Source organism: Anastrepha obliqua, chromosome 4 (genome assembly GCF_027943255.1).
Source record: "Anastrepha obliqua isolate idAnaObli1 chromosome 4, idAnaObli1_1.0, whole genome shotgun sequence".
Lineage (NCBI taxonomy): Eukaryota > Metazoa > Arthropoda > Insecta > Diptera > Tephritidae > Anastrepha > Anastrepha obliqua.
Window position 1 is genome coordinate 13,905,472 of NC_072895.1, and position 25,728 is coordinate 13,931,199.

General features: G+C 37.7%; 1 protein-coding gene across 3 annotated transcripts in view; it reads left to right on the plus strand.

The window, feature by feature from the left end:
* The window catches only part of LOC129243763 (coronin-1C-A), a 67,982-nt gene that overhangs the window by 36,535 nt on the left and 5,719 nt on the right, over positions 1-25,728 (plus strand). For all 3 annotated transcript variants that reach the window (XM_054881045.1, XM_054881047.1, XM_054881046.1), the window contains exons 2-3: positions 1,535-2,276; positions 23,254-23,520. In XM_054881045.1, the coding sequence (XP_054737020.1) occupies positions 2,079-2,276; positions 23,254-23,520 (465 nt within the window). In that variant the 5' untranslated portion in view covers positions 1,535-2,078. The remainder of the gene's footprint in view (positions 1-1,534; positions 2,277-23,253; positions 23,521-25,728) is intronic.

Sequence of the window (25,728 nt, forward strand, 5' to 3'; positions counted from 1 at the left end):
ATGATTTTCATATTATTTATTTCTTTATTCTTTATTCAACCGCTTTGGCATAAGCAATATTTTTTGTTTTTCTATTTTTTTTTCCACGAACACATAATTTCATTCGGATTTCACATTAAATTCTCAAATTTCGTAAGAAATTATTCACTGTTCCAAAATCCACTCCAAAAAAATTCACAAACAATTTTTACATGTTGCACTTACGTTTTTTCCTTTTGGCATCCAAATCAGAAAGAAATATTGACACATTGTAACTCACACTGTCAATTTGACAGTTCAGTTCCGCCCCAAGCGTTAAAAAAGTAAGCGACATTATGGCTGGTTCAAAAAAAAAATACTCTGTACTAAAGCATTCCCCAACAGCTTCCATTTGATACCCATATTGTACATACGCATCCGAAGGTTACCCGGGTCCACGTTTTGACCTATATGTCGAGCCCTATTTCCAAAATAAAATATAATCCATGTTACTCGTGGATGATGTAGCTTTCGAATGGTGAAAGAATTTTTAAAATCGGTCCAGTAGTTTTCGAGCCTATTCATTACAACCAAACAAACAAACAAACAAAGTTTTCCTCTTTATAATATGATATTAGTATAGATAATGGATATACAGTCTGTGTCAGAAAAACGGAAAGATACATATTCAAAATTTTTTTTACACGAAAGTATGTACAAAACTATGAGTCGCAATTACTCAATAAGCCGTGTAGTCTTCATCGTTGTCGAATATAGCCTGGCATCTTTTTCATGCTTTGAACCACCTTTTCCGCTTAGCTCGCCGACACACAGGACTAGATTTTGCGAACGTGACGCACGAGATGCTTTAAATCATGGTCTGGCCTTCCGGCAAGATGTGTTTTCATAGTTCCCCACACATTTTCAATGGGTTTGGCGTTTGGCGACTAGGAAGATCAGTCCAGTACAGTCTTGCTTTGTTGTTCCCCAAGGTGTTTTTCTGAGAGCAGTGGTTTTGATGATGTGGGATGGTGGGATATGTTCGCCTCCCTCAGTCGACGTTCGATGGTGTTGATACTCACATCTATTCCCTTTTTAGCCAGAACTAATTGTGCTTGGCATAATCACAAAGAAAGGTCCCGCGCACTTCTCACTCATTTTTGCGTTTACGGGAAAGTTTCGAACGACACTAACCTGAGTTAGCACTGCCGTCGTAGCCCTCGAGAGGGACTATTACGCAGAAAAAAGCAGAACGAAATACTATATATCTTGAAGTTACAAGAAAAAAACCGGTTCTTTTCTTCTGGTACAGACTGTACATATGAATAGAGATAGGATTAGAAGATGCAGTAGAAATTGTAAAACAAATTTTATACGAAACTGGTGGGGAAAAACTTCTCCATGAAGGCGCATTTCAAATTCTATAGTCTGTTTGAGTTAAAAACGAACAAGCAAAACATAGTTAGTGCATCGCAACGACTATATTTTATGTTTGCCTATTTAGTAAAATTTATTTATTTTTGTTCATTATCTGGTGTGTACTTTACTTATTATTATATTTATTTTTTATTGGCAGATTCAACGCGTTAAAAAGTGTGTATGAACGAAGGAAGAAGAATTCCACTTGGCTACTACCTAGTAACGATTTGTAACAGTAAAAAAACAAAGTCAACAATAGATCAACTAGCAAAAATACACAATAAATAACAGCAAATATAGCAACAATAAAAACACCTAACTCACAGATCGAGCAACATCAATCGTCAACCGTCAACAATCAAGAATTCACAAATAAGTAAGCCAAGTTAGCAAACACGACGACGACTAACACCAATTGGAAATCTAAACATTTCCGTTAGAAAAAAAATAACAAAAAATTACAACAGCAATAAAAAAGCTAAAAAAAAAACAAAATAGCTCATTACTTCGGCGACTCATAGCAAATGAATTAGGCGAATTAAAGAAGAAATAAAGTTTTTTTGTAAAAAAAAAAAAATAGTAAACCTAAGTAAAAGCGGTAAAATATCACTAGCAACAATAACTACAGCAAGTAAAGTAGTTGTAGTAGTAGTAGTAAACGGCTATAGTAGAGGAGCAGTAAACTAAGAGCGGCCAAAAAAATGTCATTTCGCGTTGTACGAAGTTCAAAATTTCGTCACGTCTACGGTCAGGCACTGAAACGTGAGCAATGCTACGACAATATACGCGTCTCAAAAAGTAGTTGGGACTCCACATTCTGTGCGGTGAATCCGAAATTCTTGGCCATCATTGTGGAATCCGCTGGCGGTGGAGCCTTCATTGTACTGCCACATAATAAGGTAAGCGCACACACACACACACTTGTACACATTTATGTGTGTTGCATGCACGTATATCAAATGTTTTTTCTTTTCTTTTATTTATTTATTTGTAAGCGTGAACGCACGTTCAAAGAATTTAGAATAGACAGACTGACGAAAATGTAATTTCTATAAAAGAATTATTGAAAAATAGAGAAAACCGTGAAAAAAAAGAAAAAAGAGTGCCACAAAAGTGGATATTGAGTGTGGGTGCAGTTACGTTTTAGTTGGACTACGTGCGTCAAGTGGAAGTAAAATTGTTATGATTAATCAGTTTTTATAACTGTTGACGTTCGTCAGGTATTGCATGGTAGACATGCATACACACATACAGTGCCGAACAAAACATATTGGACGCTAATATGAATTTATTACCATATAATTTTCAAAAATTAGGAAATAAAATTAAATTGAAGGGGATGTAAGGGATTAATGCTTGTCAGAGGCCCGAAAAAATTATGATTTTCAATAATTTTTTTTTTTAGTCAATTGCTTTATTTTACAAAAATAAAAACATAGCATTAATACATCCAATTTCCAAAAAAAAAAAGAGGTTGTCTGTAAAGTCGGTTTACTGACGATAGTTTAACGTGATAACGTCATAAGAAAATACTGATTGAATGGTTGCATTTTTCAAAAGAAAATTTTAATTTTATTTGTTTGATAGATATTTTGTATGGATATAGAGAATGAGGTAACATTAACATAACATAATATACTTTAACATAACATAACATAACATAACATAACTTAACATAACTTAACATAACATAACATGCTGTTCAAGCAAGGTAACGACGCATGAGCAAGATAACGACGCATTTTTTGGTGCGTGCAGCCGGCTACATAGAATTATTAGACGTTATCACGTCAAAAAATAATAATAACATTAAAACGACAGGTATTATTAACAAACTTGGTTTTATTTTAAATTCTTCAAGTAAATCAAATTAATAATAATCAATAAGAAGGCATATGCAAATACAAATACGTGAATTTATATATGTACATATGCGCATATACATACATATATACGCTCACTTAAGTAGGAGAGAGCAAGATGTCGAACGTTGCCGTTCGTTTGCTTTGTTTGCTTTGTCGTTCGTTCCGCGCTTTCGCTTGCAGTTCATTCAATGCAATGAGCAAGGTAACTACATATGAGCAAGGTAACACTAATGAGCAAGGTAACGACACATTTTTTCGTGCGTGCAGCCGGCTAAATCGAATTATAAGACGTTATCACGTCAAAAAATTAATAATTGTAAAAATTATCGCTGTTTGTGTGAAGCCCGTTTTTCCAGAACTCACTTGCTCATCCCAAGTTTGTCAGATTTTCGAGAAAAAAATCGAAATTTTGAAGAAAAAAAAAGAATTCTTTGATCAACCACGAGTTTTTTTATGTTTTTCTAAAGCAGTATAAATTTTATGGTATCCAACCAAGCCCTCCACAAGGCTTGCCCAGCAGCTAAGCATAGAGGAAAGAATAAGCCACCCTGGTGGCCACACGAACTGAAAAAGCTACAAAAGAATTGCAGGAAACAATTCAACAGGGCCAAACTCTCCCAAAGAAAAAAATGGGACTTATATTATGATAAACTAAAAATATATAAGAAAGAGATAAGAAAAGCAAAAAGATCTTCGTGGTGACATCGAAACTACGGTAGAGGCATCTCGACTGAGAAAAATCCTAACCAAGTCTGCTCAACCCATAGGGTATCTTCAGAAGCCAGACTACAGCTGGACAGAATCCAGCGAAGAATCATTACTTAATACTCACTTCCCAGGTAATTTAGAGGAAGCGATAACCACCAATATTCCAACTGCGGATGCGGTTTCCGATATCCTCAACATTGTCACAGAAGCCAAGATAACGTAGGCTGTAGAAAACTTTCAACCATATAAAACACCGGCACCAGATGGAATAATCCCTGCGCAACTACAACAGACAATGGGCAACATTATGGAATGGCTGATAACCATATTTAGAGCAACATTACTACTAAATTACGTCCCCCTAAAATGGAGAGAAGTCAGAGTAGTTTTTATACCAAAGGCTGATAAGGAGATCGCATACGAAACCTAAAGACTTCAGACCTATTAGCCTTTCCTCATTTCTATTAAAGGCGTTAGAGCGATTAATATACACCTTTATAAGAGAGAACTTGACACCGTCGCTACTCGCGAGATCACAACATTCATACTCTAAAGGTAGATCCAAGAGACAGCACTAAATTCACTAGTTACAGAGATAGAGAAATCAATAGAGAATAAAAGTATTCTCTGGTAGCCTTCCTATACACATAGAAAGCACTTTCAACAACATCCTACAGGAGGGTCTTGTGAAATTTGCAGAACAATTGCTATTAAGCAGGTTCGTAATTTCGACGTTGAGCCTCTCGACGATACGCAGATCCGTCAGGAGGGGTGCCCCTCAGGGCGGTGTACTTCTCCTCTGCTGAGGATTCTGGCAATGAATCAATTGTTGAAGAATCTAGAGAATAAAAGGAAAATTCCCATAATATAATGCAAAATGCTTTGAACGATGTAAGACGGTGGGCTGTATCGAGTGTTCTTGGGGTAAATCCCAACAAAACAGAACTAATCATGTTAACCAGAAAACACAGGATACCAGTTCTAAACCCCCCTACCCTTGAGGGAATTACACTGTCAATTGAGGAAAAGGCAAGCTACCTAGGACTAGTATTAAATAGGATGCTCTCGTGGAAACAAACGATTAATGATAGAGTAAAAAAGCAGCCACAGCACTCTATACATGCAAAAGAATTGTGGGGGAAAAATGGGGCCTAACCCCAAAAATAGTACACTGGCTATATACAGGAGTGGTAAGGCCTATCATGACATACGATGTCTTAGTTTAATGACCAACACTTGAGAAAAGAACAACAGTAAAACGCCTAGAAAGTATTCAAAGGGGTGCTAGTCTCTGCATAAGCGGTGCACTAAAGACTTCGCCCACGGCAGCGATGAATGTCATGCTGCATTTATAACCGATTGAGGCCTACAGCAAACAGCTGGCGGCAAAATCGGCACTTAGGTTAAGATAATCTTCTAACTTAGCCACTAACAGAAGAGGTCACGCAAGAATACTAAACGAATACCCCTTCTTACATCAAACGACTGACTTGAGAGAAGATTGGGACAATGGGGTAATGGACAATAGAAGCGGAATCAGTATAAATATATATACTGATGATGCCAAGCTAAATGATCAAGTAGGCGGAGGCCTTCATTATGAAGGAATGAATGCCAACATCCCATTCCGGTTACCAAATCACTGTAGTATATTTCAAGCTGAAATTCTGGCTATCAGGGAAGGCCTGCTACACCTGAATAAAAGTGTCCTCACCACAAGAGATATAAACATATACGAGTATTCAGATAGCCAATCGGCCCTGAAAACTTTAAAATCGCCTAATATTAACTCGAAGACAGTAAAAGAATTTATTGACGTTTTGACAGAACTATCATAGTACTTTGTAATAAACCTGCTCTGAGTGCCGGGTCATAGAGACATTGAAGGCAACTGCAAAGCAGATGAACTAGCGAGATTTGGTACCACATTACCGATCTAACCAGACAAAGCGAACATACCTATACCTTTAGCAACTTTAGTATGATGCTGTGGTCTCAGTCATTGACCTGTGCAACTAGTATAATGACGTGGCCAGAATGGAACGTGGGCCGCACAAACCGACTGTTGAAACTAAACAGGAAAAACATGAGAAATCTTCTCGGGGTCCTAACAGGCCATTGTCTGATTGTCTGACATGCCAGTAGACGGGGAGCACCCTATAACAACTATTGCAGAAGCTGTAACGACATTGAAGAAGAAGATACAATAGAACACTTTATATGCGGGTACATGGCTGTGGATAGCAGAAGGTTCAATATTTTAGGAAAAAGTTCCCTGAATAACTTGGCAGAAGTAGCCAATATAAAAGTAACAAGCTTTATTAGATATATTAAAGCCACAGGTTGGTCCAATGAGGACAATGTAGAGTGAGGAGGGGGGACAGCCCTGGTGGTATCACAATGGGCCTACAGCAGGCCTAAGTGTGTCAACCGACAACCACTATACCTACCTACCTACCTACCAAGCCATATTTAAGTTACAGTGATCACCAGTGCAAAAAATATAGTTTTGCGAAAAACGCATTTCAAGTTGTGTTATCTGCTCCGGAGCGCCCGAGCGCCCTTTATTAATTGTTGAATAACTCGAAAAGTATTTTTCGGATTCACTTTTAAGCTATTATACTTTAAGAAAATGCAAAAAAAAAAAAACAAATTCAATTTTTTGAACATTCTGACTACCCCTAACCGCTTATGGCGGTCACGCTTCCAATAGACAAACTGTATAATAATAATATTATTATTATATTAAATTGGCGGTATTCAGCTGTATAGTTTGCAACATTCATTAAAATCCGTCAGAAGATTTCGGAGCTATTACATTTTGTGAAAAATACTACGATTTTTTTTCTCCAATCCTTTCGGTTTCAAGGTGTTTCATTTATGAAAATTAAAAAAAAATTCGAAACACTTGCATTTTGCGTATTTTTTGACGGAGTCATAGGTGGGTAGGTAGCTGCCGTATCAAGAGTGCGGAGCCTCCTTGTCGCTAAGCTTTCACACTCACATAAAAGGTGTCTGACTGTTTCCTCTTCTTCTGTATTAAGACAGCTTCTACAAAAATCGAACTACGGGAGTTCTAACCTTCTAGCGTGGCTGCCTATCAGACGATGAACAGTTAATACCCCTACCATTTTTCTTATAGCTTCTCTGTTAAATCTTAACAAGCTTTTTGATCGACTGCTGTTCCATTTCAACCATGTCTTATCCAGTTGGAGATCAAGCGTTGTACTAACGGTTCGAGCAAGTTCATCTGCCTTGCAGTTCCCTACTATATATCTGTGGCGTGGCACCCAAATAAGGTGTACTTTGTATGTAGTATTTAGATAAGTCATTTAGAAGCTAAAAACATTCCATGCCTTTTTTTGACGAGTGTGTTTTAGATTCTAGCGATTTTATTGCTGCTTGGCTGTCCGAGTATATGGAGACTTCATTTGTGGATAATACTCTCGCTTTTATTACCGTAAGTCCCTCTTTTATGGCAATGACTTCCACCTAAAATACACTGCAATGATCAGGGAGACGAAATTATTGGCTAACTGCGAGTTTATCGCACTAAACCCCTCCACCTACTCTGTTGTCTAGTCTTGAGCCATCTGTATATGTAGATGTTTATATCATTTTCTCTAACAATAAGCCCGTTATCCCATTCCTCTTTGGAAGGAAATACTGTGACGAAGGATTTATTTAAGTTAATATTTTGGTCTTACAGAAATCAGTTGTACCATGAATGCAGGGAATTTTTTTCTAAAATTGAAGAGTGTCGTCTCTGGTTCGTTCTGAGTAGACCGATTTCTGTTAATCTGAGAGCTGCCTTGGCAGCTGTTTGCTTACCAAATTGCTCTATTGGTAATAGGTTAAGCACTTAGTGCCTCTGTGGGTGTAGTCCTAAGGGCCTCGCAGATGCAAAGACTGGCCATTCTTTGTACATGTACCATGGTTTTTTTAATATATAACTTATCTAAAGCCGGCCACCATACTAGTATACGGTATGTTAGGATTGGTCTTACAATTCCTGTATAAAGCCAATATACGATAGATGGGGAAAGACCCCAACTTAGTCCTATTAGCTGTTTACAAGAGTGCTATGGTCTAGTATTAGACCTTAGTAGCGGGCCTCATCACTGAATGTTAGTGCCGTTCCACCTAGTCATAAACAATTATAATTTATGTATAGTAGTGTGCGATGCACTTTGTTTTTTGGCTAAATTTTCTTCGAGCAGATTTAATTCTGTAAGCTAATTTATTAAATTTGACCATGACGAAGAGGCGCAGCCAGCCTTCTAACGCCAACATTAGCATTTTACAATATTAAATAAACAACAACACATGCACACGCGCGTAGATAAATTCGTCCTTCAACTCATACAAAAAGCAAAAAAAAAATAATTAAGATCAAAAACAAAATCTGAATGATCTTCAACATCTTTATTATATAAATATTGCTATTTTTACAGTTTTCCAACGCACAGCCTCTAATACACACGCACACACACACACGCTTATACTGTTACCTACTACATTCATATGTGTGCTTATACTCGTACTTTACATAAATGTATTTTCTCTCTAATTGGATTGCTGAAGTCGATTCCAAATAAGGTTAAGGTTAAAATAAAAATTTCGCTCTTTTTCTGGTTTAACGGTAGGTGAAGGTGGTGCTGCGACTATATGCGTTCGTATGTGTATGTGTGTGTGTATAGAAAATAACTAAATTTAGCGCATATTGGATTTTTAATCAATTTATTTCTATCTACAATAAATTTATTATATCGAAAAAAAAAAAAATATCACGCTTTGATCTCACGATGGGAATATTAATTTAAAATCGTGTGAAAGCAATGTGAAACACATTTGGAGAAAGAAATGAGAAACGATTGTGCGAATGAATGCCAATCGAATGCAGAATGAATGCGAAATTACACGAAAATCTACTTATGCACGAGTACAAATGGTTAGCGATGGTAATTTGAATGCGAGCAACACTGAGCAGCCTACCGCCAAAAGTAGCACATACACACTCATACATACATACATGCGTATAAAACAAAAAGTAGCACCAAAACTGACCACTAGCCGGCCACTTGATCGCTCGTTCGCTCGCTAGTGAAACATTTTTTTTTGCGTGGGCGCCCGTGTACCTACCCACTGCACAACGCGTGTAAGGCCTCTATTTATGAGCTAAAAATTTTCCAAAAAGTTTTACTTTCTAAATCTGTTTAATACACAACATTATTCTTGCTCTTCTAATGAATGATGTGTGGCTGAGAAAGGAGGGAAAGTGGTGGGGGCTAAGAGGTGGTGACACCAATACATATGCAGCCAAGTTGTGTAAACGCATTCAAAAGTGATTTTTCATTTAGAATGAATATCTCGCTTAAAAATAGAATACGACTACGATACATTTTGGCAATTGACCAATAATTGAGGTAACGCGCGCAAAAATTCTAATTTAAATTAGCGACGTTAGTGTTGGTGCTGCAGGCAGGCTGGCAGGCAGGCAGGCAAAGCGGTGACAGGGAGTGTAATGCGTTGTTGGTGGTGGTGGTGGTGAACGGTGGGGGCGATATAATTCGAGGCAATAATAAATCTAGCAGCTGTGCTTTTTCGGCATAATTTTTCAGCATTGCTATAAATTTCAGAATTAGAAAGTGTTGACAATTATTTGTGGCATTGCCGAATGAGCAATGTAGGTAATGGACGAAAAAAATTAAAACACCACATTTTTATTGTAATCAAATGAATTACAAACACACACTTAGTTCTGTGGACTTTTGAGACATTTTTATTTTATTTTTTTATTTAAATTCTGATATTTTAAATTCTATGATTTCTGCGGACTTTTGAGAAAATTTTTTTACTTAAATTTTGATATTTTAGGGGGTTAGGGGTAGTCAGAGTCCCGAAAAAATGATGATTTTCAATAATTTGTTTTTTTGCTAGTCAATGGCTTTATTTTACAAAAATAAAAACATAGCATTTAGGGGACAGATACCTGTAAACGGCCATATTTTCCCTGATTTTCATTAAAATTATTTAAAATAAAAGAGTCAATATATTTTTTTTTATTTTAATCATTTAAAATGCGGATGTACACTCAATTCTTCCAGAAAGGTCGCAGTGGAGCTTTTCAGCGGCGTCAGTGACCTGAACACAAAAAACCAAAATTTTTTTTGTTTATAACGTAACTTCTATATGAATTAAAAAACAATGGAAAAAAAAATTCGCGGAATAAAATGCTAAAAAAAAAAATGAATTTTGGGGCCAATTTTCCTACTAGTTTTGCTTCGAAAAATTGTAAATTGACATGGAAAGTAATATCATTAAAAAGATGAGTGCAAAATTTTAGGGAGATCGGTCAATAACTTTTCGAATTATCGTGTACGCCATTTTGAAAAATATAGTTTTGAGAAAAAGGCCTCTAAAGTTTGAGTACAACGTAACTATACCTCTCCCAGCGCTCGGACGCAAAAATGTTGACGATTTATAATATAAGAAATACTTAAATTTACGTTCTAAATTTTTTTTGACATATTCTTAAAGGATTATATTAACATTTTATGAAAAAAAAAAAATTTTTTTCGAAATTTTGCAGGTATCTTTCCCCTTAATACAACGTGTTTCGACTTGACCTTAGCAAAATTTCAAAAAAAAAAAAAATTATAATTGTAAAAGTTATCGCTGTTTATGTGGAGCCCGTTTCTCCAGAAGTCACTTGCGGTGATCATCACAATTAGATTTATTAATAAAGGGTGTTTTTTTTAGAGGTTAGGTTTTCAAGTTGGCACTACTTTTTTCGTAGATGGTCTTTTTGACAGCTGTCACTTGATTTATGCTCAGTTTGGTTTGCCATTTCATAATGAATAGACTTACACCTGAACAACGTTTGCAAATCGTGCAAATTTATTACGAAAATAATGGTTCGGTTCGCGCGACGCATCGAAGAAATTTTCGTTCAGCGATGAAGTTCACTTTTGGTTGAATGGGTATGTCAATAAGCAAAATTGTCGCATTTGGAGTGAACATAATCCACAAGCCATTGCTGAGACGCCGTTACATCCTCAAAAAGTCACTGTTTGGTGTGCTCTATGGGCAGAGGGAATCATTGGTCCATATTTCTTTAAAAATGAAGCCGGCCATAATGTTACAGTCAATGGAGAGCGCTATAGAGCCATGATTAATGACTTTTTCGTGCCTGAATTGGACGATGTTGATGTGGACGACCTTTGGTTCCAACAAGACGGCGCTACATGCCATACAGCCAACGCAACAATCGATTTATTGAAGGAAACTTTTGGTGAGCGCATTATCTCGCGCCGTGGACCTGTGGCGTGGCCTCCAAGATCGTGCGATATAACACCGCTGGACTATTTCTTGTGGGGCTATGTGAAGTCGCTTGTCTACGCAGATAAGCCCGAGACGATTGACGTCTTGGAAGAGAATATTCGGCGCGTTATTGCTGACATACGGCCCCAATTTATTCGAGCCAGCCGCGGCGGCCCGAAATCATTTTTAAAACATAATGGCAAACCCTTATCTTTATAATAAAGCTAAATTCTTGGCCATAACATTAAATTATATACGTTTTATTTCATCGTGAAAACTTAACCTCTAAAAAAAACACCCTTTAGATAATCTTGTTCCTGATCGAAGCTTTTTTCCAAATATGGCAGCCTCAGGAAATATTTTACAGATTTCCGAGAAAAAAACGACAATTAATTGTTAAAAAACAAAAATTCTTTCGAACAGACACGAGTTTTTAATGTTTTTCAAAAGCAGTATAAATTGGAAATTGAAATCTACCAAGCGGTTTTTAAGTTACCGTGATCACCAGTTCAAAAAAACACAGTTTTGAGAAAAACGCATTTAAAGTTTTGCTATCTACTCCGGAGCGCCCGAGCGCCCTTTGTTAATTGTTGAATAACTCGAAAAGTATTTGTCCGATTCACTTCACACAATATTTTTAAGATATTATACTTTAAGCAAATGCAAAAAAAAACAAATTTTTTTTTTAAGTTCTGTCTACCCCTAACCTCTTAAATTCTATGATTTCTGCGGACTTTTGAGAAAAAATTTTTTTTTTAATTTTTTTTTGTGCTTTCGATCTATAAATTCGGATATTTTAATTTCTATAATTTCTGTCGACTTTTGAGATTTTTGTTTTTATTCTGATATAATAAATTCTATGATTTCTGCGGACTTTTGAGAAAAATCTTTTTTTTAATTTCTTTTTATGCTCTCAGCTCTATAAATTCTGATATTTTAATTTCTATAATTTCTATCGAGAATTTGAGAATTTTTTTTTTAATTCTGATATATTAAATTCTATGATTTCTGTGGACTTTTGAGAAAAATCTTTTTTTTAATTGTTTTTTTTTTTCTTTCAACTCTATAAATTCTGACATTTTAAATAAACAAATAAATATTTTATACCTCTTTTATTGCGATGCTTAAGCTACAGCTATGAATGATTAGTAGTGTAAATATTACATTAAAATCTGGTAATTTAATGCTTGACAGGCAAAGTGCCACGCGATTTAAGTTGTTTTGTGTGTCTGAAACCCACAGTTTTTAACCCTTGGTTGGTGTCATAGATTTTAAAAGTATTACTAAAAATAAAATCAGAGATTGAATCCTTTCCCTTTTCTGTCACGCTGACGCACATTTGCGTGCAATGAAAACAACAAAACATGAAAAAACTATATCATCCCAGGATAGTTGATGGGAAAAACTTTGGTTTTCAACAATCTGCACAAACACCAGCAAGCCAGCAGGTTTGCAAATGTGTGTGAGAGTGGCGAGCAGCACGGTGAAGTGTTATTTAAAAATAAATGTTTAATTTTAGTTCTTCATCAGAGTTGCGTCTTTTAGCGTTCGACCACTCACTCTGCCAGACCGCCACCGTAATACACTTATTCGTAAATACACATCAACATGTATATGTGTGTGTATATTTGCATATAAGAGGATGTGCTAACCATGCAGATAAATTCGCGGACTCCTAACTAATGAGTTTCGACCGATGTAGATGAAGATCAACGATTGACCAAATTTTCGTTCGAAAACAGATATTGGAAAAGTCTCGTGAATACGACATGACGACGTGTCGGCTTTTCATAGATTTCAATCGCAGCTTACGACAGCATAATTCGTGACCAGCTCTTCTCAAAGAGCTATTCCACGCTACTAGATGATATTTTTCAGTCGACACTCACCCAGGGCTGAAGAGGTGGTCCGCCAACTACCTGAGCGGTCGTCACTCACGAGTGATTTTTCGAGACCAAACATCCAAACAGGGGAAGATCAAGCAAGGTGTTCCGCAGGGTGGCGTCCTTTCATCCTGGCTGTTCAACTTCTATCTATCGAAGCTCCTCCAACCACCAGAGGGAGTCTCCATGGTCTCATACGCTGATGACTGCACGATAATGGCGTCGGGCAATGACATTGATGGCCTGTGAAAGTCTACTTCACCGAGCTTTCTTACTTTTTCACTGCGAGAAATCTTCAACTTTCCTCCACAAAGTCTATGGCGACCCTCTTAACACCTGGGCAAAGGAGGTTAAACTGCCTCTCAAGGTAAAAGTCGATGACACACCATTTCCCACTGTAAACAATCCCAAAATTTTGGGTGTAACCTTCCACAGTTTGCTCTCCTTTTCTGCGCACTCAACCGCAATTGGCACTAAAGTCCAAAATCGCAAACTATGCTGCGCCTGTCTGGTCGCCTGGAACTAGTAACACGCAGTGGATAAAGCTCCAGATTTGCCAAAACACTGCTATTCGGACAGCAACGGGTTGCCTCCGACCCCGATGTCCCCTCTTCAACACCTTCACAACGAGGCACAGATGTTCCCTGTAATGGAGTACAATAAACTACTTAGCAAACAGTTTATGCTTGGGTGCTACCACAGGTTTCACCCTTGCAGACACCTGCTTGAGCCAGAGCCGCCTCCCAGGCACGTCAGGAGACACCTCCTCAATTACACCGACGAGATTCAGGACAAAACTAACAGACATCTACTGGACCAGACAGTGTTTAGACAGACATTAAACGACACTAGCTCTCGTCTACCGAATGCCCTAATCGGAGTTCAACCCCCACCTACAGCAGATGAAGAGCTCCAGCTTCCCTGTGAGACCCGCGTAACACTGGCACAATTACTTTCTGGATACTATAGCAGGTTAAACTCCTACTTATCCAGAATTGACCGCGACATGATTTCACATGTCTCGTAAAAGCACTTCGCTTCACTTCATTTCTGTGGAAAATTGGACCGTGGCAAAAGTGTACCAAGAGGATGTCATAAAAGGCGTGGTGCAGCAGTTGCGCAAGATTGCGCGCCAGCCCATAAGCCAAAAACCACCCGGCCGTGGCTGTAACACAAAGTTACTGGGCTCATAGCCGCAGAAGATTGACCGTCTGGAAGTCCAGATCTGAATCCATTGGACTACAGTTTGTGGTCAAAATTGGAGAAAATGGCCTGTCGAAGACCTCACAGGAATTTGGAGAGTCTTAAACAATCTTAATATCCATGGAAACCTTGCGTGCTGCATTAGCTGAATGGCCTAATCGTTTGAAGGTTTGGTGACCATTTCGAATGAAGACTAAATTTTTTTTTTTAATATTTACATGATTAAATATCATAAAACTAACTTTATTAAAAAAAGTATTATAATTTCATATCTATAGCGGACTTAACTTGTCACAGAACTTATGGTAGGACTAACTAGTGAGATGTACCAGTTTTATGAGGCAAAACCACACTCCCTAGCGGCGAATATTGCTCGATAACTTTGGCTTTGCTTTCACCTGTCAATTGAGCAGAGCCCAGAGAAAGCGAGCAGAGAAGTGTTGAATCGAAGGCGCGTAATGTTGCTCAACTAGCATTTATAAAAAAATGGCAGGAGCCTCGCATCTCGAAAACTCTACGCCATGAATCTTGCTCTTAGTGAGCGGAGCATGATCAAGTTGCTATTGACTGGAATGCAATGAAGAATTAGATTAAACAAACAGTTTGCACTTTCAATTAATTACCATAACCCGGTGGAGAATTGTGTACGTGCGTGCTAGGTGAATGAATGATAATAAGCGCCGTAGCGCAGCTCGATTAAATACACCTGTTTTTGGTTTCATGTTAACCGATGCCAATCTAGTCGCTAGTAGACTAGTTCCCACGTAAAATGGTGGTTTTATATTTACACAGCCTGGTGGGATCTGAATGTATGTGCAGAATATAAAAGCAATTTGCATACAAAACTGTTATGTGCTGTTTCATTTAATATACATTCGATTTTTCTACTTTTATAACTTTTTTTTATTTTTTTGGCTGCTATGTTTTTATTTTTTTTTATTCTATTAGCTAAGCTTTAAATTTAGAACTTTCACAATTGTTAGCCAAATAAAGGGATTTCCTTAAAGTGTGTGTTGCTTGGCGACTGAAAGAATTACTAATTTCGAAGTGCTTTCGGTATAGACAAATGTAGTTATGTATGCATATATACATATACATATGAATGTTGCATGAAGACATTATGCAGAAATTGTTTTGAAAAAATATATATTATTTTTTTTAATGAGGACGAAGAGATTAAGAGCTGTGAATTTTAATTGAATTTCGAGGGACTATAAAGGATATGAAAAGAAGTGTTTTATTATGTTTCACTATGAATTTTTTAATTGTTAAAGTTATAGTTTTTGTTATGTTATTATATCTCAAATATATTTCCAAAGTGGTGCAATCTTGTTTTTCAAAATTGTGCTGAGGGATGGAATCTTACTGCGAGTATCGCAGGCGGTGAAACGATGTGCTGTATGAGATTTACGTCGACTTGACCTTTACATGCTCCATTGCTTATCTTTTTGTATACAATTTGCAAAAATTATAAATCTTACGATAGATATTATAATAATTATGTGTGCGGTTCGATAAGAGAGGGCGCTACTACTAGCCTAATTTTTTTTTTTGTTTTGTATTAGTACACTCCTCATTCTCTTTCTTCGATACTACAGTCTATACAGATGGCTCTAAAATGGATTGTGTTGTTGAAGCTGGTATATATTCTCATAGACTTAAAATTGAAAAATCTGTGCGTCTCCCTAATGCCTGCAGTGTCTTCCAGGCGGAAGTACTAGCAAATGGGGAAGCTTGTAGGCTACTAATCGCAGATTTCTCTTTCAAGAGCAATATCGCTATTCTTTTGGATAGCCAAGCTGCAATCCAGGCATCGGATTCGGCTACAACAACTTCTGTGGTAGTGGAACAAAGTAGGAATAGTCTTACCACCTTGAGTGAAAACCATAAAGTTACTTAAATGTGGGTCTCGGGACTTCGGAACATTGAAGGTAACGAAAAAGCAGATGAACTGACAAGAGGGGGATTTGCCATGAATGAAGCTCTTGCGGAATCGGTATTCACACCAATAGGTGCAGTCAAGAAACGATTTCCGTAAAATACCTCCGATTCGCGGATTGTAGATGGAGAGCCAGACAAAATGCAAAATTGGCAGGACGTGTGGCAATAAAATAGTGCGGAAGCGCTAAATGGATTCTAGATGAATTACACTTTAACCAACCCACCAACACTTTTCATATTAAGAAGAAGTGAAGGCTTTGATTACAAGACGTTCAAAAACTGCAACAACATCAGTAGTCGTAGAAAAATACAGGAAATCGTATTGGAAAGTCGTTGAAAAAGATTAAGTAGACACCTTAGGCATCTCAAAGGGGCAATGTAAGCCATATTTTAATTGAAGTATTGGGTTTCAGAAAGCTGTGTGCAAAATCGGTGCCGCATTGACTGGAATGGAACAAAAGCACATTCGAATATAGCTTTCTACACAAGATTTAGAGCGTTTTCGAAGAATTTTGAGCATCTATTCATCACTATGGATGAGACCTGGGTCTATCACTATGGCTGTAAATCAAAACAGGAGGCTAAAGAATAGTGTGAAACTGATTCTTCGGCCCCAGAAAGATATAAGCAACCGGTTTTTGGGATGCGAAAGGAATTTCGTTTGAGGATTACTTGCAAACTGGTGAAACAATAAATTCTGAATATTATTGTAACCTTCTTTTTTGTTTTTTTGGAACCTTCTTTTTTTTTTTTTTGTAACCTTCTGGACCAGCTTAAGGAAAAAGTTAATGAAAAAATACCCAATTTGCCAAAGAGAAAAAATCTTTTTCATCACCGAGTCCCAAAACAATATTCTGACAATGGCTAAAGCCCATGAATTAAAGTTCGAATTAATGATTTTGCCCCTAGCGATTTGCATCTGTTTCCAGACCAAAAAAAAATTATGCGTGGTAATAGTTTTTTTTTGGATATGTACAGTGTCATTCACCTCGATTCTCTATAGAAGAGTGCGAATAAAACGTTCACTGGTGGATATTAAACTAAACTGTCGGACTGGTTCAATGCGGATTTGAAGCAAAATCTGCGGCATTTATTCGCTTCCACCAGGTCAGCGCACTGGTCACTAGACTACAATCATAATGGCAAAATTGCATGAATTAAGTTACGAATTGCTTCCCCATCAAACATATTCGATTTAGCGGCATTCGATTATTTCCTGCCTTCAAACATAAAAATGTGGCTCGGTAGTAAAGGATTTGGGTCGCATGTAGAAGTCTTCGATAAAGCAAACGTCTGCCTTTAGACCTAAAAACTCCTACAACTCAGCAGAGAGGACCCGAGAGTACTGGTGGGTGTAATCACAGGGCACAACGCCTGAGGTCAGCATATGGCTGCCATAGGAGTCGTCGACAGCCCGATATGCTTAGCCTGCCTTGAGGATGACGATACTGCAGAGCATTTTCTCTGTAGCTGTCCGACGTTTTGCAGAATCAAACTTAGGATATTGGGCTGCGATATACTGAGTATGGATAAGGTTCATACTCTTCCTCTTTCGGATCTCTTAAGATTCATCAATTAATCCAAAAAACTTGTGGAAGAGTGACCTCAAAATAATTTTTCCGTCTTACCGACACATTTTATCTTTCCTATTCTTTCTACTGAAATCTATCCGGGTATAGTACAATGGTCTCCTGACTGAGTGCTTGGACTAGTCCAACCACCCACAAATCTAATCTAATCTAATCTGCCTTTAGACCGTCTGAAAGTCATATTTGGTTGGCATAAACAATTTGCTGACACATCGAATGAAGTGTAAATAATTTGTTGTTGTTTACGTTGTTTAAATTTTCACTGGGATTTAATGGTCGACTCTTGAATGCTTATAACCTGCGGCATTTAACGAAAAATTACGCATCAAACGCATATTTCATGTTTTGAGTGTATTTATGGGAGTATAGGGTGTGTCATTAAGAGCAGCCATTTCAAGCACTTCGAAATTTTAAAGCGGATTATTTTTATTTTATTTCTGTTTTTTTTAAGAAATGCAAAACAAATCGCGTAATCTTGATGGCTAATTCACACATCGCCACGCCGTCAACTTACATTACTTTATTACAACCCACAGTGGTCCCGCCGCGTAGGAAGAGCGGTCAGTTGAGAAATGTTTTTATTTGTTAAAAAAACATTAAGACATATAAAAAGTAATATATATATATAATAAGAATATATATAAGATATAATAAAAATAATATTATATATAATAAAGTAATATATAATTAATATAAAAAGTCAAAGGAAAATTAGGTACACACATTTTTTATATAAAATTCTTTTGTTTCGTTTAAAGTTTTGCATAAATCTTAAATTATAAACAATAATAGAAAAAAACATTAAATTCCGAAAGGATGAGCATAAAGTATACTTTAATGCCAGTTAGCTTATTCTTATTTATGAAAGCAATAAAATATTCCCTTCCAAAAAAGTTAATGTACTTAGAAATACAAAACTTTTAACTCAATAAATCTAACACTTCTCTCGACATCATAGATTTCTTTTTACATGGTAATTTTCGTAGACTAGATATAAATGGATCGGAATTAAGAAGAAGCCTGTGCAAAAGATTCGTGTTAGTTACAGTTCTTGAGTGCTTTCTGGTATTGTCACGTCTGAATTGTTTCACTAATTTATTACATGATTCAGCTGCCTCCTCTGATAATTCTCCAATTGATAATAAACAATGATCGATTACCTCCGACCCATGAATGAGCACTTTATGAACTGATGCAGGTAAATTATACCATGAATATTTACTAACTAGAATTCTAGCAGTGTCTAGTGCGTATATTTTGAATTTATTCGAATTAATTTTAAAACCAGATGAAAGACATTGTAGGAGATAACTACATTTGTCTATAACGTATTTGTCTATTCCTGTGATTTCGGATGATATGGTTGAATGAAGGAAAAATTTTCGTGCTGTATTTCCATCGTTAGAGGTGCCACTTCCTCCACTTCGCGGTTCGTCGACTATCAAGCCTAATTGTTCTCTAAACTCCCTCTGAACAAATTCCTTTCTCTTAGCTAAAAGTGTTTTTTCCTCAGATGAATGTGCTTGCCACCTTTTAAATTCGATTCTATAACAAACATGAATAAAATATTCAAAAAATCTAATCCAAGAATGCAGGGGTAATAAACAAAATTCAAATCTACTGGAGTACACTTTTCTAAGTCATTCATTTATTTAGGTGTCGCACCACAAATATAACATTTACTCGTAGATGAGTCACATAGGTACAGATTAGACCCTATATCAAAATACCTTCAACTTGAATTTTCATTGTACAACAGGTCATAAACACAGTAATGCTTAGAAAAATAACACTTCCCGGAACTGCGTAAGTACGGAGCGGAGACCACGCTAACTACATATCACTTTTCAAATTCTCTTACTTTGGAGGCACAATTATAAGTGAATTGTTTGTGCAGTTGAAATTTCTTTTGTGCTCTAAGTTACTATGACTAATGAACTAACATTTAGCTAAATATTGTTGCATAATTTTAACATGACTATTTTCATCCAATGTCCTATGGCGGAACCACTGTGCAACCTCTGGAAACTGCCATCATTTCGCAGTGTTCGCCACTGATGATGGTCAATCAATGACTCAAAAATATGTCGCTTTCATAAACTAAGCGGCCTTAATAGAATATCGAATAAAGGGTGATCAGATTGGAGGTACTTTTTCCAAAGTCAAACTATTAGGTTGGGGAATAAGTTCGTAGAAATTTTACCGAAGACTTTTATTTAAACAAAAAACAATAATTATATCAATAAGTTCATCAATTATATATATCCGCTTGGCTGTTTACAACCTCTTCCCACCTCCCGATCAATTTATTGATGCCGTTCCGCCAAAGATCGCCTAGTCTGGAGTCAAAGAAGTTGTTGAGCCAGTTCTCAAGGACCTCTTTGTTATCGAAGGTAACACCCTTCATATAGTTTGACAGGCAGTGGAAAAGATAGTAATCGGTCGATGCAAGCTCCGGAGAATACGACGAATGCTGAAGGACCTCCCATTCGAGCTCTTGGATTGCAGCTTTGACGACTTGTGCGACTTGGGGACTGGCATTGTCGTGAAGGAGTATGGTTTGACCATGTCGATCAGGTCTTTTCAGTCGAATAGCCTCATTCGCGTAGGGCAATGTAGAGATCCCTGTTAACCGTGGCATTTTTTCGAGTATTTACAGTGCACCATGCCCTCCCAGTCCCACTAAGCACGTATCTTGATCTTCTCTGGATGAAGATACGGCTTGACTCTCGGCTTTGGCGTATCTCCTGGAGCCACCCACTCCTTTCTTTGCTTCATATTGATGTAAAGGCACCATTTCTCATATCTCTTGACGATTCGGTACAAAAAGCGTTGTTAATGACCGCGTGTTGCTCGATAGCGTGCGAGATGCTGAGAAGCAATTTGAAGACAACTTTCTTTGTTTCTTTCGTTCAGCCCTTGAGGCACTCAGGCTCCCAATTTTTTGGTGAATCCCATTGAATGAAGGTGATCGAGAATCGTTTTATGATCCCAGTTCATTTTTTCCGCCAATACACGACTGGTTATTTTTTCCTTCGCCATATTTGAACTTTGCAAACCATTTCCGTGCTGTATACTCGCCTGTGACATCTTCTCCATGCACGTCGTAAATGTCCCAGGCTGCTTCGGCAACTTTTTGACCTGGAAGAAAAGCAAAGAAGAGCAGGTGTCGAAAGTTTTGATTTTTGCCCCAGGTATTCCATTTCTAAGCCTCAAAACTAATAAAAAATTAAATAATTCAAAAATACAATTAACATAGTTTTGCAGAGCAGAAAGAGTTCTATCGAACGAATACTTACCCTTTGCCAAACAGCAAACAAATCGTTGTAAACTAAAGGAAGGAGGAATCATCGGTCCATATTTCTTCAAAGACGAGGTTGGCGCCAATGTACCAGTGGATGACGAATGCTATCTGTGATCTCCACAACATTTGTTTCCAACAAAACGGCGCTACTTTCCATACAGCCCGTGAAACAATGGATTTACTGCGTCGTCGTTTCGTTGACTAATCCACTAGCACCAGCAAGTTCGTATGATATCACACCTTTGAACTTTTATTTGTGGGGGGTATGTAAAGTCTGCATGCTTTGTGGATGAACCAGCTTCGATTGACGCATATGGCGCCCCCAGCAAATATTTTTCAGATTTTCGAAAAAAAAATCGAAATTTTTGAAAAAAAAATTCTTCGATCAGGCACGAGTTTTTTATGTTTTTCTAAAGCAGTATAAATTTTATTGAAATCTACCAAGCGATTTTAAAGTTACAGTGATCACCAGTTCAAAAAACATAGTTTTGAGAAAAACGCATTTAAAGTTTTGCTATCGGCTCCAGAGCGCCCGAGCGCCCTTTTTTAATTATTGAATAACTCGAAAATTTTTTGTCGGACTCACTTCAAATTTTCACACAATATTTTTAAGACATTACACTTTACGAAAATGCAGAAAAAATCAAATTTTTTTAAATTCTGACTACCCCGTGCGCCTCAAAAAATACATAAATGTCATGAATGGTTCTTCACAAAATAATAAAGAATGCCCGATGAATTTGAATTTTCGTTGTTTTATTTCTATCCGATACCTCTAAATTGATCACCTTTTATAAAAAACCATACAACTTAAAGTTTCAAAAAATTTCAATTACGCAGTTTTGTAACCCACTCAATTTTGGCAAAAAGTGCTAAAAATAATAATATTATAATAATAATAATAAAATTCGACATCTCTAACTTGATCACCCTTTATATATAAGTGCAAGCAAGCGGGCAACGAATGCCGCAGTTGCAGTGCATCAAAGATAATCGGTGGGAGGGATCTGGAGAAAATACGTGTACGCCAATCTCTAGTTATTAAATTTCGACTCTGCTCTTTAATATGCATAAAAATCCTAGAAATGTCAGTATGTACATATGAATGTATGTATGTATGCGCACATACACCTAAATACATACATATATTATACTTGTATGCGTACATTTATTTATGTAGTTCGCAATTTAATACGATTAATGGCCGGTTGTCAGGTGTTTCGGTGTTTTGATGTTTTGGTGTTTCGGTGCTTTGGTGGCATTACGAATCTCACTGAATGGGCCGGAGCCACCTGCTTCACGCATTTTCACGGCACATTGCTATTATTTACCAGGCGCTGGCTCATAAAAATGTGCCGATTTGTAGACACAGCGGTCCGGACGGTGCTGTCGGAAGCGGGGTGGTGTGGCGTACGGTGGAAGTGCTGCGGCACTACTTAGCAGGTGAGAAATATCGAATGCGAAATGCGACGATGCGGCTGGTGGTGGCTGGTTGTACGAATGTGTTAGTTTTAATTTTCAGAAAAATATGAAAACACTGAAAATTCCGAAAATCTACAAAACGAATAAATAAACAAATGACAGCAAAGAGGTGGAAAGAATTGATGAGGAGCGCGCTTGAAAAGCGAATGGAAAATAAACTGTTTGTTATGTTGGCAGAAATTAGGAAATGAGGTTGACAAAGCATCATACCGGCAGGCACATACTTATTTATACATATAAACCCAAACAGACATACATACATACATACATACATATGTGGACACCGAAGCTTGCCATACACACTCTTTTGACGGATGTGCGCGGGTGTAGGAATATAATTAATTTGGCACTCGTATGCAAAAATAGAATCATTTTCGCTTCAGCTGTTTTTAAAAGTTTGCTTTCGTTTATTTATTTCACTTATCTATTTATTTATTTATTTATGTATACATACATACATATCTACATAATTTTACTTATTTTCACTTGCATTGCTCTTATTGCTAGCTGGCTCTCTGTGGTCTGGCTATCTAAAACTTATACTTTGTACGTTAATTTCTCTCCCTCTACACTTGCAGGTCGGTCGCATAGCTGCCGATCATCCATTGGTGGGTGGCCATAAAGGACCTGTGCTGGATATTGCCTGGTGTCCGCACAATGATAATGTGATCGCCTCTGGTTCTGAGGATTGTGTGGTGAAGGTTTGGCAAATACCTGATGGCGGTCTGTCGCGTACACTCACCGAACCAGTTGTCGATTTGGTGTTCCATCAACGTCGTGTCGGTCTTGTGCTGTGGCATCCGTCCGCGCTGAATGTGCTGCTGACAGCGGGCTCTGACAATCAGGTAAGGCTATCGAAATATGTTAATTTAAAGATCGTAACATAAAAACCCGCGTGAATAGCGCAGACACATCAACTTTAACGAAGGCCTGAGCCTTCTGTGCGATCCTTCTGGCAAAAAAATGTAAAACACAGATGGCGCCCCCAGCAGTAAGAAGGCGTTGTTTCTAAATTTAGGACTGGTAGCAGCAGGCTAATCAGAAATCAAATAGATTAACGTAACCAACGCAAGGCAAATGTCTTGTCGAGACCCTATGCTTCCGAGAGGAGTGAACAAGTAAAAAAAATATATATAAAAATCAAACAATACTTGTGACTTTTTAGAGGCTAAACTCCATTTTAACAGCACGATTGAGTTAATATTAAGTTTTTCAAGGTGTTATTAGTTTTCTGATTTTCTCCTTGATATGGAAATCTAAAGCTCTGAAGCCTTATGCGCATTACAGGATCCGTCACTCGAGTGTCACCAATTAAAAAAGCCATCAATTTAGTTTGGAAAATTACTTTTATTCAGTTCAAAGTAAAAAATGTGTGGAGAATAGTACAAAATTAAGAATCAATTTACTTTTGCTCGATATCACAACCTTGACTATGGCCTTGAGACGGTCCAGAAATGAATCGCAAGCTGCCCGAATGTGACTTGCAGATATTTTGGCCCACTCGCGGACAATGGCTTTTTCAGCGGCTCGAAACTAGTGAATCTTTTAGTTCGGACCTTATTCTTCAAAATAACCCAAAGAGAATAGCGTCTGGTGAATTTAAGAGCCATTGTGCGGACGTTATGAAGATCGGAAGGTATTTTAGCCGTTCTTGGTTCACTCGAGCTTTGTTAGACGGTGTCGAGTACTGTTGAAACGGGCATGGTCTGCCACCGAAACGTTTGTCTGCCCACGGCTTCAAAGAAACCTCCAGAATATACAGGGTTGCCCATATTCGACGGACCAGACGGATTTCGATGACTCTTTGGGCCCATTCCAATCGACGAGGCTTGTCCGCAGGCAACAATCTTTGCAACAATTGAATCTTATACGGGAATAAATGCAAATCAATGCGGATAATTCGTTGTAAAGTGGTCCGAGCAATGCCCAACTGCTGAGAACGGCGATTTTGGGATGTCCTCGGTGACGCCTTGGTCGGTTTTGATTTGGCCTTTTTGGATTAGAAAGAGCATCACCAGTCGAAAATCTTTCGTACAAACGTTGAATGGTGTTCTTAGAAGGCGCACTTTTCACATTATTTAATTTTTTATACGCACGTTGAGTTTTGACAATTGACTTCTTTTGTTGAATGTAAATTTCAACAATTTGGGAGCGCTCACGTGGCGTGTACTGTTCCATGGTAAAAATCTGCTTGGACTGACGCTTCCAACGCGGTATGTCATTAAGCGATCTGACGTCTCTGTCAAAAGATACAGGATTGCCAAATGGGTCCGTCGAATATTGGCAACCCTGTATACCTCCCGATAATATTTCGCATTTACCTTGACGCCAGACTCGATGAAAACGATTGGAGAGCGTCCATCTGCGGTTACAGCGGCCCAAATCATTACCTGTGGCGAGTGCGGCCTCCTGGTGGTCAACCGATGACTCAAATTCTCGTATGGACGATTGGTCAAATAAACGCCATCGTTTTGGGAGTTTATTATACGAATTGCTCAATTTGAAAAACTTTCTCGTCAGAGAACACAATGTTCGGAACACGGAAATTGATCGCTTTGGGCCAAGTGAAGCAACTCCTTCGCTCTCTCAAGTCTGACTTGTGGCTGCTTTGGTGTGAGATCATGCGCCTTTTGGATCTTGTAAGGCTTGACTTTGAGATCATTTTTCAGTATGCGGCGGATGAAAAGTAACACAGGTTTGATAATTTCTGAAGCACCGAGTTGGATTGTTGTTGCCATCAATGCGAAAAGCTTAGACGAATAAAGAATTTAGTTTTTCTTCGAAATTTTAACATTTAGTTGCTGTTGTTGTAGCAGCATGAAATTTCCTCATATACCTCCATTCTTCTCGACAGTCCGCTTTCGCTATATGTTGCGAGATTTTCATCTTTTGTGTAGCGACCGCCGTAGCCGAGTGGATGGGTGCGTGACTACCATTCGCAACTCAGAGAGAACGTAGGTTCGAATCTCAGTGAAACACCAAAAATTAAGAAAAAGTTTTTTTTCTAATAGCGGTCACCCCTCGGCAGTTAATGGCAAACTTCCGAGTGTATT